This window comes from Gadus macrocephalus, chromosome 13, assembly GCF_031168955.1.
Source record: "Gadus macrocephalus chromosome 13, ASM3116895v1".
Taxonomy (NCBI): domain Eukaryota; kingdom Metazoa; phylum Chordata; class Actinopteri; order Gadiformes; family Gadidae; genus Gadus; species Gadus macrocephalus.
In genome coordinates this window covers 12,180,941-12,197,231 of record NC_082394.1, presented here as the reverse complement: position 1 = coordinate 12,197,231, position 16,291 = coordinate 12,180,941, and the positions used below count along the sequence as shown (strand labels likewise).

Genomic DNA, 16,291 nt, shown 5'->3' with positions numbered 1-16,291 from the left:
GGACCATCCAGGATGGAATTCTCCATTGGAGAGTTTAAATTGGTTCATTCTCAATCCGAAAGGCTTTAAAGTTGGTTTGATCTCTATCCCTTCGACTATCCTATATAGTTTTAAAGATCCCATGGAATTATAATTTCTAACATTAATATGAGTTCCCCTAGCCTACCTATGCTCCCCCAGTAGCTAGAAATTTTGTTGGGTGTAAACCGAGCACTAGGCATTCTGCTCCGCCTTTGAAAAAACGAAGCTCAGACGCGCCGTTTTGGCCAGCCCAGAGAGTTTGGCCCGACAATGAGATACGACCGTGCAAGCTCCACATGTGTGCATGCGTGCGCGTGATTACACACACTGTAACGCAAGTGTTGCACACCTCTTTGTTATTTGGATAACCGTTCTGCTGTTGCTGTTATGGCGCATTACACGTCGGACTCACGTCTCTGGTATTTCCACAACGAGACTCGTAGTGGGGGTTCTCTCAGCCATGGTTGAGAAGGAATCGGGGGGGAAAGGAACTTTAGCTTTGACTCCCTGAAGTACATGAACCACGACATGGAGGAGAAAGGGATTGTTGCCCGCGAATGTCTCCCGCTTGAGCCCCGCTTCCCACTGCCGAGGGACCACCGCCTCGGCGCTGCCCGCTGCAGGAGGCGGTGGTGCCTAAGCGCTGACTGCTGCTGAGGCTGTGTGCGTCTCGCCATTGCGATACATGCACTGTAAACAGAGGGCATGCTGGTAAAATTGCCGCAAGCTGCTCAGGGCCACACACCCCACCTGACCCGCCTCTCTCCTCCTTGCATTAAAGCTACAGACACCGAAACAGCGCGTTTGGGGAAAGCTCAATGTGCGACTGGCTCGTAGTGGCTGTAATTCTGCACCACGGCTGAATTTCGGGAACGTCTTCAAATACTGTGTTGAGGGCCCACTAATAACTTTATTAAGGCATCCATAAAGTAGCATGCCATGGGACCTTTAAATTGGTTCATTCTCTATACGTTAGCTTGAAGTTGACTACGTCACCCAGTGTTTCCACTAGAAGAAATTGGTGCCGGTCATGTGAACGGGAAGGTTTCATTTTACCGGTGAAATTGGAAAAAAATGGGTCGGATATTGTCTGTGTTTATTGCGCTTAAAAAAATTGATAGGCAGGGTATATAAAGAAGAAGAAGTGTGTGATCATATTTTGAGTCGCCATGGTTGTTAAATACAGGTACTCCGCAAAGCTTGCCGCCGGCTTTCGCTAGCTTGCCGCCGTTTAGTTCATAAACCTACGGTAGTCTATAGCGATCAATTTCAGCGAGTGCACGAAATGTAACAACTTTTTTCAACCCTTCAACGAATTTATTTTATCACACAGGCTACGCTACAATCAAAACCCTCATTGTTTTACATGAATTGGCTAAACAAATGACCACTGTAGCATATTTAAACACAATTCAAATGAACACATTCAAAAGTATTGCTGCTCAATTTAAAAGGTTGAATCTCCTTCGTGACTGAATGTTTGTATACAGCGCGCATGCTGTATGCGCGCAGGGTTGATGCGCTCCACTTTTTTCTGTGAAGGAACCAGCGCCTTGAATATTCCGCATGAAACGAACCGGATCGTTTTCACCCGTTTCGGCTCCGTGTGGACGGGGCCTTATTTCCAATCGTTCATTCTGACCGGAAACATTTAGAATTTTCGGTCCTCCTCATTTTTTTCCCGGTCACAGACCGGTAATTACCGTACAACGGGAACTCTGACGTCACCATTAAGGGAGTTGGCACAGTGCTGTGGTTGACCCCTGAAGTCCCCACTGTTTATTGGCTGAGGGGGGAGCCAATAGGCTCCAGATTAATTTCCCTAGCCCGGTATAGAGGATTGTGTTGATAGCATTGGTTCAGCAATCTTAAAACAGCAAGCTCGGCACAGTACCCTCGGCACCATTGAAAATGAGGATCTTAATCCTCAATGTGTTTTCCGAGGCCTAAATAAATAATAAATCAAATCAAAAAAATCAAAAGCTTCCATGTCCCTTCTCTGCAGTTATATTGTACTGAAATGTATATTTCTTTAAGCCTAGAATGTAGGTTTTGTTTTTAGGGTCAGGGGGGACGAGCATTGGTGTAGAAAATACAAAAAAAATAAAAACGTATTAACAAGGTTCAATGGGAAATAAAGGCACTGGAGAGAACAGCTTCTGGTGTTCTGGACAAAGAGACAGCAAACAAAGCTGAAGTGGAAGCTTGTGAGAATGCTAATAAACATAACGGACGAATAGGCATCAGTTGAGTCTGAACTTGATGGCAGGAAAGAGGAATTTACATAAAAGAATTCCAACTCAGAAGCAGAGGTTCCATTCTCTAGATAAGCAGAACAATTTAAGTAGAAAAGGGTGTGTCTTCATTCAAACGGATTCAGAAATGGCCAAGAAACTGTGTGGTGTGGCGGCCCCTAAGGCAGAGGCGGTATAGGTCTCCCAAGCCTGCAGAGGGCCCTGAGCCAAAGGAGGCCAAGGCAGAGGCCCCTAAACCGGAGGAGGCCAAGAGAGAGGCACCTCAATAATAATGAAGATGCAAGGAGTATAGGCGCATCTCAGAAAAACAGTTTGGAAACTAGCCAGAGAGAGAAAAAAGAGACCAAACCGACTCGGGTGCTGGAATAACTATACTCTGTTTGGCCTAATTGCTCCTCATGTACTGGTTGTAACAATACTTAATAAAACATTACTAATTACATTTCATGTCATTTAATAAATTATATTGTTTTTGTGTCCTGTGTTTCAACGCTATATTATTATATTATTATCTATTTGAAGTCTTTAAATAGCCTGAATGGGTCACAAAGGCCAAAGAGAATGTGCTGGTGATACAGATTGTATGTCACACAGGAATGCATGTGCGTTTACTTCCCTCACATGCACCTAAGAGCACACACACACACCCATTTTTGGCCACTAAAATTAGCATTTTAATTTTTTTCAGGGGAGATGAAGGATCCAAAATTGGCAATTTAGTTTCCAGGGTTTTGGGGTCCTGGATGAAATGTGGGAAAGGCAAGTCACAACTTAGATATTTTCTTATCCGAAAATCAGAGCATTTACTGGTGTTGCCAAACTTGCCGGAAAATCACTAGCAAAGAGAAACACTTAATCTGTAGTCAATGGCTGCAAGGAACACACACACACACACTTTTTGGCCACTAAAATGACCCTTTTAAAATGTAAAATGTTCTTCTTTAAAATGTTGTTAAAAAGATTGTAATAAAATGGAAAATTTCACAACCATTCCAATTTAACACATTATTATCACTATCATTTGGTTGAACTGCTTTATACCCAACAGGGGGGAAAATAACATGAAATGTGAACTGTTTTTCATAAATACCATATATTAAGATTTACCAAGATTTATCATTTTCCACATCAGAAAGAATAAAAACATCTTCATGTTTTCACCTTAACAAAAGGAAACGAATATTGTACTGCCATACACCAACAATGCTGTAAGATGCAGATGCATACACCACTTGCAACCACAGATGCAAATACCCTGCAGAGTGCAGGTTTAACTGGTTAGCCTGTGTTCAACTTGGATTATGCAAATTTCAGGAGAGAAGTAAAGGCCTTTTTATGGTCCCACGTTCCCGCAACGCAATGACCACACAGATGTGAACGTATATGCATCTGCGTCGTGTTTTAGTTAGCGGACTAATCACAGCCCTTGCTGCTGCGTTGCCTCGACGTAAGGTTACAATTTTTGGGAGGCGCACGTCCAGCCCTTGCAGTGTACGCAAGGAGGGTCCGCAAGGACGTAAGGGGTCCGTAACCCCCTTGCGTTGCGTGATCTCTGAACTATAAAGAGCCCTTAAGATCCAGGCTCTTGGGGTCCTGGATGAAATGTGTGAAGGTCAAGTCACACCTCAGATTTTTCTTATCCGAGAGTCAGAGCATTTACTGGTAGTGCCACACTTGCCGGAAAATCCCTGGCAGAGAGAAGCACTTAACCTGTAGTCAATGCCTGCATGGAGCGTGCAAGGAACACACACACACAAACAGCTGTTTCTCTTCAGCTGCATGAACTATTAAAAATAGTCTCTGTGTGAAAGAATAAGAGAGCATGGTATCGGCACTTGGGTGATAGCCGGAAATGTCCATGCTCTGAGTGGTATATGTTGGCTTGGGATATCCACAGCGCAACATAATATGCCACCGCCTCCATATATGTACGTTTGGTTTTTATGCACACTGTAAATTGCCTGTGTACCAAGAGGTTGCTTAGTTACTGGGAATGAGTCATATTATGTTAATTGAATGTCAATGTATTGGATCCATTGGATTGTACTCTAATCCCTAATTTAGGAGATAGTCCGCTTCCTGTCAGCTCTTAAATGAAACCCATAGTATCTTCAGACCAAATGTAGAGCAAGCTATCTGGTTCCCATGGTGCCGATCTGTTTTGTTTGGTTGTTTTTGTTTTACCCAACAATTCATGAGGGATTTAGCGGTCTACTACTCTTCAATTTTCCCACAGTAAAAGAAACGCGACCAGACATTCTCTCTCCCAAAAAGCTCAGGGAACAAGGTTCTATAGCTATTTTTGGACATGTCATGCACTGCACTAAACCATTATCTGATCATGCCTGGACAAAAGTTATTCATTACTTGCTCAAGATCTTTGTTTAATTTAATTAAAGAATGTCATTAAAGTTGTATGAAAACCTAAAATGAGTGGGTACATACTGTGTACAAACTGTTGTATGCTGTAGAGGGGTATTAAAAAAGTAACAAAAGCAAACTGTATTGGCTTTGGACGTCGATCTATTATCAATTAGTGGCCCATTGATACATCAGTTATCATTATTCAGCATTGCAATATAAATGCACGCGTAGGTCGATACATTTTATGGTGTGTTACAAGTGGGTAGTCAGGGTAAATGTTGGGCTTATGCATTTGGCCAGACTTCATATTTTAGCCACAAACTGACCATGCAAGGACAATCACATCTCATCAGCAGACAAAGAGCATCAATTACTTAGAGAACCCAAGACCTAAGCTAGGATGTTATTTTTCTGCGATGCACAAACATGATAAAAGCTGGACCTCCATTGTACACTGTGTCCTAGCCACAGGGGGACCATTGCGTTTCTTTATGACGAATGAATATAATTATAAGAACTAAATGAGGAAATGGAAATATTACTGAATTATAACTTAATAAAGGCTCGTAATCATCATCAGCATGAAGGGGTTACTGCAGATGGCACCCGACAGTCCCTGTACAATAGAGACATGTCTGTATATTTTCCACCAGGAAGATATGAAATAATACAGTGAAAAAATGTTTTATAAAAGTTTATAACAATGGTTAATAAGGTCCTGTAGGTAAGATTCAAGAGCAATAATTGAAGTGTTCAGTTCACAATCCTGCCCGTCAATCATGTGAACGCAACATTTCTTAATGAGGTAGAAACGTAGGTAATGAGGGAGCACATTTGGCAGGAGGAAGCAGAGAGGGGGGAGACATTTATTTGGGTTGTTAATTTTCCAAATCTTTATCCACATTTCTGCTCCCCCTCTTTACGACCTTTAAATAGTACCTACAGCACCTTTATACTTAGGGCCTTTAGAAGACACTTTAATCCAAAGCGACTCTACGCCTGCCAATACATGTAAAGCATGTTGAAAAGAAAAAAAAATACAATAGGTATTTTATTGCTTTGCAATTGTTTATCATTTGATAAAAAACATAATTTTGGTTTTAGAAAGCTTTTTCTTACCTTGTGGCAGATCTCTGACTTTACCTCCCTTAGGGCCCGGTCTGAAAACACACAGCCACATTTCTGGAGGTAGCAAAACCTAGAGGTAAAAGTTATAACTTGATTAATAATAATAACTACAAAATGCATTTCCTGCAGAAAATGCGGTGAGTGCTGAATTAGGCCTACAAAAAAAATAAAGTGAAGGAATTTGAACAAAAGTTCAAAAGTCTAAATGGAGTAAACAATGTAAACATGCACACCATTTAAGAAAATGTAAATGGTTGAAAACAAATAAAGTGACAGCTGAATGAAAAGCACAAAGCATTGCTAAAAATGCAGAACTCTAAAATGAATTGAACTGAAGAATCTGAAAGGTCAAATGTATTGCACTGCTGGTGTGTGTGTGTGTGTGTTTGTGTGTCTGTGTGTCTGTGTCTGTGTGTGTGTGTGTCTTTAAGACAATAGCAAGCCGTGCGTGATCAAAAGTAGCCCAATAGAGCGGGAAAAACAGCCCAATCTGGCAACACTGCCTGAACGTCCTCCAAAAGTAGCCCAATCCAGCGGGAAAAACTGCCCAATCTGGCAACACTGCTGAACGTCCTCACGCTCCAGCATCAACGTAAATCAATGAGACCAACTGAAAAGAAAGCCGGTATGAAACTAAAACTGTGATTTTGAATAAAGTTTAAATTATATAGAAATTCCGTTTGGATATTATTCAAGATACAAGTGTGTAGATTTGTAAAATGGTTTGAACAAAGGTAAACGGTTGAAAAAAATGATTGAGTTATGATGTCTTAAGAAGTAGGAGTGTCAGAATGGGCAGACGTCTTCAATGAAAACAGCTGAAAACTAAGCCGTTATGAAACTAAAACTGTGATTCTGAAGAAAGTTTAAATGATATCGAAATTCTGTTATTATTGAATAGATATTATTGAAGATACAAGTGTGTAGATTTGTATAATGGTTTGAACGATGATAAACGGTTGAAAATTGATTTAGTTACGCCTTAAACAGTTTGAAGTATGGGAGGACGGCTCTCCCATGTTAAAAAAAAGATAGTATTTTAAGAGTAGAATATCTAAAAAAGTACTGTGTATAACATTTAAAAAATCTGAAAAAAAGCGCACGATTCCAAGCTAGAACCGTCAAACTGCAAACTCATATCCGGAAGGTGCGCGATGGCTGTTTTGACAGTGTAATGTAGAAATGAGAGCACTGCGCCTATAAGAAATTGTACTCTAGGGATAATGAATTGCACTCAATGTAAGTGCACTTACGTTAGTGCGTTATTTCAGACACAGCATTCGATTTGTAGATAGCCATTCAAATATTATTCAAATATTCCGGTAGCACTTTGACTACCATCCAGCGTGAGGATATGTAATCCATGAACCCCCCCAGCCAGTTGGTTTTAATACTACATTAATTAAGCAGTTATATGTTCAAATGAGTCCAAAGCACATCAAAAAGATCTACCTACTGATAATAACGTGTTGGTTATTCAGTAAATATGAATAGAACGGGTAGCCATGTTTTTCCTTTTTTAGCTATCCATCCCCCAGATGGCAGTGTAGCACCTGTATGATTATATCACCGGGTCAATTGCACCTTTTTCCATCCGTCATATTTATTCAAAACCTTTCACAATGCTCAAACCAGCTTCTGCTTTGTGATTATTGAAAGTAGGCCTACTCTCATAATACTGAAATGTGTGGTCAGAAACGTTTCGGCTGCATTGAGGCACAACGTTGGGAGCGACCTGATGAGTGGATCCGAAAGCCACTGACGTGATATTGTTGTTTTGCTATTCTGCATTATTAAAATAACACATTTGTTTTTTGAATCCAACTGAAACACTTTAGAAATAAAAATGGAAAAAACTATCAGCTGATTAAAGGTCCCATGGCATGCTACTTTATGGATGCTTTTATATAGGTGCTAGTGGGCCCTTAATACAGTACTTGAAGGCGTTCAAGAAATTCAGCCTTGGTGCAGGATTACAGCCACTACGAGCCAGTCCCCCAATGAGCTTTCCGCAAAAGTGCCGTGTTTTAGAGGCAGGTCAAGGTGGAGGGTGGGGGTGTGGCCCTGAGCAGCTTGGGGCCATGGTATCATACGCTCGTGTTTATAGTGGCTGTATCGCAATGGCTTTTGGCCGTGTTCGGTAAATATCTAGAACACTCCGGGTGCTCCGGCGGGAGTCCTGGAGCTCAATATCTAAATAATATCATATTATACATAGATATCTATATCATATAATATATATTATCACAGCCAAAGCCAAAGTTCCTTTCCCCCAAATCCCTTCTCAACCATGGCTGAGATAATCCTCCACTTCCACATCAATCGAGCTGAATAGACTGAACCATGACATGGAGGAGAAAGGGATTGTTGCCCACGATTGTCTCCCGGCGGAGCACTGCTGCCCGCTGCCGAGGCACCAACGCCCCACGGCGGTGGGGCCTCGCGGCGGTGGTGCCTCAGCAGCTGACAGCGGGGCTCCAACGGTGGTGCCTCGCGGCGGTGGTGCCTCGCGGCGGTGGTGCCTCGCGGCGGTGGTGCCTCGGCAGCGGGCAGCGGGGTTAGCGGGGCCCCGGCGGGAGACAATCGCAACGTGTTAGGCGCCCTAACAACAGCAGAACGGTTATCTAACTAACAAAGAAGTGTACAACCCTTGCCTTACATTGTGTGTATTCACACACACACACACACACACACACACACACACACACACACACACACACACACACACACACACACACACACACACACACACACACACACACACACACACACACACACACACACACACACGGTTGTAGCTCATTGTCTCATTGGTGGGCCAAATTCTCTGGGCGGGCTAGGCAGAGAAAGGGGAGGTGCCTTTGCCCCTCATGACGACATATGGGGCCAAATTCGAAATCGGAGCGTTCATTTTTCAAAGGCGGAGCAGGATACCTAGTGCTCGTTTTATACCTAACGCCATTTCTAGGTACTGGGGGACCATAGGCAGGCTAGGGGAACTCATATTAATGTTAGAAAACCTCATAAAGTGATTTTCATGCCAGCGGACCTTTAAAACTTGATTCAGCAGAAGTCGTCTCCACCTGCTTTCTGTGAATGTACATTGTTTCTTTACGTTTTTCTTGACCTAATATAAGGATATTCGTTTGGAAACGTAACAGCTATATTCAAAGCTTGAAATGATGTATTTGGGCCAGCTCTACTAGATGGAACATATATAATTGAGAATATATTCCACAAACATTCAAATGTATGTATTTTTTCCTCAATCTTCACTGACCTGTGTTTGCCGCTCATCTCCAGGCCCACCACGGGACAAATGAACATGGCACAGTGCATGTCCTCGTAACGGTCTCCTTTAGAGATTCTACCTTCGCCTTCCCATTCCGGGTTATCGGTGAAATTCAGCTCCTGGATATCCTGATGAATACAAGGGGTATAGTGTACATATAAGGAAACCTCTAGGATTTGGTAAATGGTACTTATTTTTTAAGAAGCCATGCTTTAAACATTACCTTCATCCCACGGATGTGAGAAACAACGTCTGCGTGTGGTCTCTCAGCGGTTTTATCAAGAAGATACTCAATGACAGCATCTTTGTTGTAGAGTCTACAGGAAAGTCAATTATTATGTTTAAAAAATATATGTTACTTTTTGGGCATGCCCAATAAGATTCATTTGGATTCATTATTGATTCATTTTGTCATGATATTGATACATTCTTCTCAGGAAAGGAAAAACCTAGAGTGGTGTTACCTTCCCAGTTCACACGTGATGATGGGCCGTTTGAGTTTCTCCTGGGTCAGGGCGCAATATTTCCATTTGGCATATAGTTCTGCATTCTTGTCCACCTGGCCAGGCAAGGTACATAGAAGTATTAACTTACACATTCATTTTCAGCGTATGTTACCAGGAAGCTAAATGGAAGGGTTAACAGTTTGGCAAAAAAATACAACTAGCATAACGTAAGTTGTATTGTTATTATATTGTATAGCAATGCTAGCCTTAGTGATAATGTTATAGCCTAAGACTAAGTGATAATGCCATAATTAGTAACATCACATGCTTAATATTCAAAAATGTTAGCAAAATGAATATACAACAGAACCCAAATTAACTTAGTTAAAGTAACGTTAGTTTGTTATGACCTAGCTTAGCATTAGCTAGCATCACTCCACAATCTACGTAACCTCATAACTATAACATAATAACGAGCACCTTTTCCACTTTCTTCGGGCCTTTCACCAATTCGTGTCTTTTAGGGATAGTGCCACCATCACATCCCATTTTGAAAAGGTTATTGTTGACCGGTTAGGGTTAGTTTGTTGATAAAGAGAAGAACTCCAGTCAAGCAGGAAGTCCAGAGTTAGTAAACAAACAAGAAATGCGTACAGCTCGGAAATAGGTTAAATTATTTCTGTATCGCCCCCTGGTGGCTGCATGTGTCTTTTATTTCCTACCTCCTTTCCTATGGTGTCATTTCAGGATGTTGCCACTGTGCGGAGGCATCCCCATAAGACAAGAAGGACAGCTCATCAATATAATTTTATCACACTTAGGTTGCCTTAACAAATACAGAAACTAAGAACATGAACAATGACATGCTGTTTGAAATTGTAATATCTATATAGTTGCGTCTTTAATTCAATGTAATTTGTGGGAAATGTCAAACCAATGTCCCTTAGATAATCTTTTTCCAACATATTTTTCCGAAATGTTTAAGTTTATTGCATTTAATATTTATTAAAACCATAAAACATACACATACAAGCTCATACATTCTCAAACCTTTCAAAAAGGTAAGTGACATTACAAAGTTCATGGCTTTCCTAGCCTATGTCGGAGTGGTCTGAAGATGAACGTTTCCTTGGAAGATAGCAGCAATGCGTTCTAATGAGATCTGTTTCCTGTGCCTCACGGTCTGCAGATTAGTTTACCATCGACGTCCCTGTCAAAGAGCGACCATTAGTTTGGGGAATGGCACCTCAATGGAGACCTCTGTTGCGGCCTGACTAACACTCTACACGGAAAACATGTTGAAACTGAACGTCTATCAACCATTCGGGATAAAAAAAAAAATGAATTTCCATTGTTTCCTCTGGTCATCACAACACATTGCTGTTATATGCAACAATTTTGATGGACGACTTTAGCCATGCACACATTGCTCCTTTGTGTTGCCATTCGTTCGATTATGTCTTCCTGTAATTTATAAATTGTATTATGCGTCTTATTGAATTTCCCCCCTTTCTCACACAGAGCTTAATGTTTAGTATGGATTTTCATTAGAACAAATGGAGTGGTAGTTGTGTTAGTAAACTTTGTTTGAGAAAGTGCTTCTGATGATCTGAGATATGGCTCACAAGATCACACAGAGATAACAGGCCTTCCAATACGGAAAAACAAGAGGGCCACCAATGTATTCTATGTATTCCTGCTGTGTCAGAGAAAGTGCAATTATGTTGCCATTTTTTTGTTAATCTATTTTTACATTTGTGACAAAAAATCAGCATTCACTGTATATTGTGTAAACCATGGTACAATATAAAAGGAAATGTTAATAACGTGTGATGAGCCAGCACAAACCATTTCAAAAGGTACCCTATTATGGTGACATCACACCTGTTAGTATCCCTCCAGATGTATGATTGGCTGAGTAGGCTGGGTACACTGGAAGATACATCCAGGTGACTCTCCCACATCACACCTGGTGGTAAAATAGAACCCCTCTAATTAGTATAATATAAAAAGTCGAGGGAAATCATTGAAAATAAACAATAACCGGTTGATGTAAGCCTATGGCTAGCTTCACTTCCTTGTTGCTATTTCCCGATCTTCTTGCTGTGTTTGATGTCTGTGGTTTGACCTTCTTCGGACCTTCCAACCAATCGTTTTCCACCACACATTGTAAATGCTTTGGGGTTTTCCCGCAGGATCTTTTATTTTTTAGAACCTTAAGCACAAAAATCACCATGTGTGTATATTAATGTCAGCCAATGATCAACAGCATCTGAACCTTTTGCACCAACGCCTGTAACCAAGTCTTACAAGGTTTAGATTATGGAGAAAATGTACTTTCTCATTCCAAAATACTGTAGACTTCATCCATCTTAAATTAAAGTTCTTATTGTAGGCCAAAAAAAGGTTGGGTGAATTTGACTTCAATTTAACCTATAATCAAATTAACTTTCAAGCCACCAACAGCAACAGTATGTTGAACACACTGTTCAACTCTCTACCAAAGAAGCTACAACTTGGGATTTCAATGCCGTGTGGACCAAAGCTTTAGATACTTTGGTTGCTCTATATCTAAGGTATTACCTATTACCATTGCTTTATTCAAGCCATTCTGCATGTTAAAGAACGCATGTAATGAGCAGCCAGGGGTCAGGTGTGCCGATCGTTCCAGCAGGCTATACATCTGTAATAAGCATTTTTTCTATCAATAGTTTAAATCAAAGAAATCAAAAGTATTTGTGTATGTGTGATGCACTTGATGCAAACATTGCTGATCACAATACTTCTGGCAGGAACCAGAAGTAAAAAATGTTAAGGTAAAAATGTACCTTAAAAATGTCTCCTCATATGCGGAAAGTTTGACCACAGTCTCTGGTCTTCAAGCCTGGTTCTTCACACAAGTTCGGAAGAAGCATTGCAGTGTATTCAGAACAGTGCTGACCACTGGTTAGTATGAGAACAGGGAAACAGCAACACCTGTTCCATCAGCACTCTGCTGGCTCTTCACTTGCTTATGTCACAGTTTATTATGAAATTCTCCAGCTCAAGGGCCAATAGATCCAGGGACACGTTTGCACCTACCTTAAGGAGCTCAACACTTAAAAAAACCTCACTCCCTAACTAACAGATGCTACTCAAAATGGGATCTCCTGAACATGCTGATCAAATGATCAGTAATTGGAAGACACCACACATGCTTTTTAATGATTTGCTGCATGCGTGTTTATATGTATAAATATTATGATATGTTTTTTTTACATTATATTCATTAGCATTTAGTCCAAGTCGACTTACAAAAAGTGCATTCAACCATGAAATATAACCCAGAAAAATGCTAGAATCATGTAAGTACATCAAATTAATCAAATAAGCATAACAATTTCTGATCATGACGTCACAAATGGAGTGCCCAAAGTGTAATCCATTGTATCGTTCTGCAGAAACCTTTGGCCAAAGCGACTTGCAGTGAACTCATTAAGTCGCTGGTAGCGGTTTGGCGTGTTGCTCAACGATTCCTATTAAAGATCCAGTAGTATGCCTCACTACATGTTGTGTTCACCACTGAATCTCATGCTTTAGAATTATGGGGTATGTTGGGGGTATGATACATTATGACATTGCACCCCCTTTTGATTGCACTCCACCCTATTTTACATCCAATACGGAAGTGTTTTTTTTTATAATACATTTTACAGTCAACGATTTTCCTCCTCTCCTTCATCGGCCCTAAAAAAGTGCAGCCTCTCCTGGAGGGATCTCAGTGGTCAGCTGCCGGCCTGCACCCCCTTCACGGTTGACCCACAGAAAACCCCGACCACCAAGCCTCCGTCCAACCTCTTTGTTTATACTTCCATGATGAGTCCAACCTGCCCAATCAGACTTCCCCCTGCCTGGCCTTGAACTGAAACCATATCCATCTGAACCATCTCAGCCTTCCGCGGCCGACCCGGCAAAGAAACCCCGGCTAGCATTAATTGCACAGATCGGCCGTGGCAGAGCACCGAATCCAATGCATTTACCGTTTCTAATTGGGAAGGAATTGCTGTGTTTACTTTGGCGTTGGTTGCTATAGAGCCAGCCCCCTTAACCCCTTTCCAGCCCCTCCAGCCACCCATGATCTCTGTTAGAGCCAAGGCCTCTCTCTCTCTCTCTCTCTCTCTCTCTCTCTCTCTCTCTCTCTCTCTCTCTCTCTCTCTCTCTCTCTCTCTCTCTCTCTCTCTCTCTCTCTCTGTCTCTCTCTTGCTCTCTCTCTCTCAGGATGGAAATCAGAGCAAAGTGAACAGAAGGTGATTCGCTCATGTTTATAAAAGGTGCTGCGGTCAAAAGGTAAATCGCGCTTGCCCGGTGGATTTTTTCTCGGATGGAAGGTTAACAATGGGATACATTTCATCAGCCTGCTAACTAGAAGGATCCAGTCCAGATACTCCTAGCAGTATCTTTTAACAGGACTTTTGTTCACGCTATTCTTCAACTACGTCCAAACACAAGACTAACCACCCCCCCAAACCTCTCTTTATGAAACTGAACCCCCAGAAAGGACCCCTGGGTTGGGGTTTATTCAAGGCCTACGATGCGTATTCTGATCTAGTGTTATATGGGTTTATTCAAAAAGATTCAGGAAGATATGGATTAATTTCAGCAGTACTGTAGAACCCTGAGCCAACCCTTAAGGTTAGCTCCTCGTAGCTAACCTTAAGAGGGAACCCAAAGTATGGGGAAAAAGATGACGTGGAACACCGAGAATGGAATGGATTACCACACACACCATTCAACCACACTCATTTTCCCATCTCTTTTTCTGTTTGTCTTGAAAACGGAATCGCATTCTTTAAATAATGTACGTTGGATGATTATTTTTTTCCTCAGCGTTTATGGTACTATAATGAGTCACCAATCATTTTATGTTTTTTTTTTCAATTCATAGTTACTATATTCCTGTTACTAAATGAATATTATTGCAAGAAAACGTAGAAAAGAAAATGCTGAAATTGTTTGTCCACATTTCCGTGAGCATTTTGTTGAAAGCTTACATTCACATCGGCACCCATACCCTCAACCAAACACACACACACGCACAAACACACACACACAGACACACACACACATATACTCGAACACCCACAAGATTCGATCCATGTTTTCCAGTTCCACTATTCTCAGCATGACTGATAGAGTAATAGATGATTGCTTTGGCAGGCCCCCGCAGACCACTCATACCGTTGCCTGCTGTTAGTGACAGTTTGAATCTATTGCCTGCACTGAAGAGCACAGCTCAGCAATTTATTCACCTTATACACTACTGGCTTCTTTGTCGGCCAAACCAAACCCCATGTGTCGAAGATGGTCAGGACACACGCATGCACATAGCCACACACCCACATACACACACCCATACACACATCCACGGTGTGAGGGAACGGTAACCATGTGACAGCTTCTGATGATTTTCCACAGCGGCAAAGTGGCACAATCTGAACTCACACAACGGATCACCAGAGAGACGGACAACGGCAAAACCAGAAAAGCATACTGTAAATATGAATGTGAAAATACACTGCGCCCAGGGAGGTAAGAAGTCTTTGTGAATCCCTGAAGTTTGAATGGAGCAATTGCTGGTTTTTTTCTGGGAGCAGAGACTCAGTCACCTCCTGTTAGCTTGACAGGATCCCCGAAAGGTTCTGGCAGCAAGGCCAGCAATGAAAGGCGTCACCCAGGGGTGAGGGGGCATACCTGTGGCCTTTAAGTGTTTACTCTTTGGCCCCGTTGCTGATATACTGGGACGACTCACATCGCCAGGCGACAAGGGGCCTGGAGGCTAGCAGAAAGGCCTGCTAGCCCTGTTACCCTCTTCAATGTTTCACATCGGAAATATCCTAGCCGTAAAAGCTTATCTTAGCTTGTTTTCCTTTCGTTGAACTTTTCTTTATTTGTATCATGTGCATTTTTTTTTTGGTTACGTTTTATTTATTTATTTTGTTTGTTTATCTTTTAACTTCAAGAAAATGAGAATTGTCTCTGATAAGATTATGAACCACTCTGTCGCCCCACAGTGAGACGAGGGCTATGAGAAGTTCATTTCTGAGTTTCCTATTTGTAATTCAGCTTATAGTTTATATAGTTCCTCCTGCCATCAGCTGAAGCCAGATAAATCTGCCCGGATATTCTTAATGACACGTGACACGAAAAATGACTTTTTAACCTTGTGAGCTAATTTCCACTAGAGTCATACTATTAATCTTTAAAATTCAAGTATGCCAACGGAAAAAGATTTTGTTCCAAATATTACTTCATTTACTTCCAAATCGAATCAATGTAACCTAAATATTGTGATGATGTTAACTTGTCGGCGCTGGAAGGCAGCTCATTATTTCATAACAAGCTTCTGCTGAGCCTCATTTCCTATGTTGCAAAGCTTGAAATAAGCTAACACTAGCTCTCTTGCTATTGTGTTTGGTCCAATCTGCAGGATCTAATCAAATTGTGAAGGAAACATTCAGACGATGACGTGTCCTGCACTAATTTGCTTAAAACCCTGTTCCGGAAAGGAAGTAAGTCATCACCTTGGCGGGAAGAATCATCAGTGCGTAGCATAGATAATGGTTCTCAAAGTGTATTTGCATTGAAAGAGTCATAGTTGGTTTATCAACACTGATGGCAATAACACACATCTTTTAGGCTCACTAGGAACAATTTCGTCACGTCACATCTTCCTGTTCATCAAATATTACGGTTCAGTCCTGAGTGGGTGTGGGATGGACTATTCTGACCTCATTTGATGGCAAACT

The 16,291-nt window shown here is 41.5% G+C and overlaps 1 protein-coding gene across 1 annotated transcript in view; it reads right to left on the bottom strand.

Annotated features, from left to right (window-relative positions):
• The window catches only part of rtf2 (replication termination factor 2), a 28,157-nt gene extending 18,001 nt beyond the window's left edge, over nt 1–10,156 (bottom strand). Inside the window, exons 1-5 of the mRNA XM_060070397.1 lie at nt 9,987–10,156; nt 9,525–9,619; nt 9,284–9,377; nt 9,049–9,188; nt 5,760–5,838 (exon numbers count right to left, since the gene is read on the bottom strand). Of these exons, the coding sequence (XP_059926380.1) occupies nt 5,760–5,838; nt 9,049–9,188; nt 9,284–9,377; nt 9,525–9,619; nt 9,987–10,055 (477 nt within the window). The 5' untranslated portion in view covers nt 10,056–10,156. The remainder of the gene's footprint in view (nt 1–5,759; nt 5,839–9,048; nt 9,189–9,283; nt 9,378–9,524; nt 9,620–9,986) is intronic.
• Between the last annotated feature and the right edge of the window lie 6,135 nt (nt 10,157–16,291).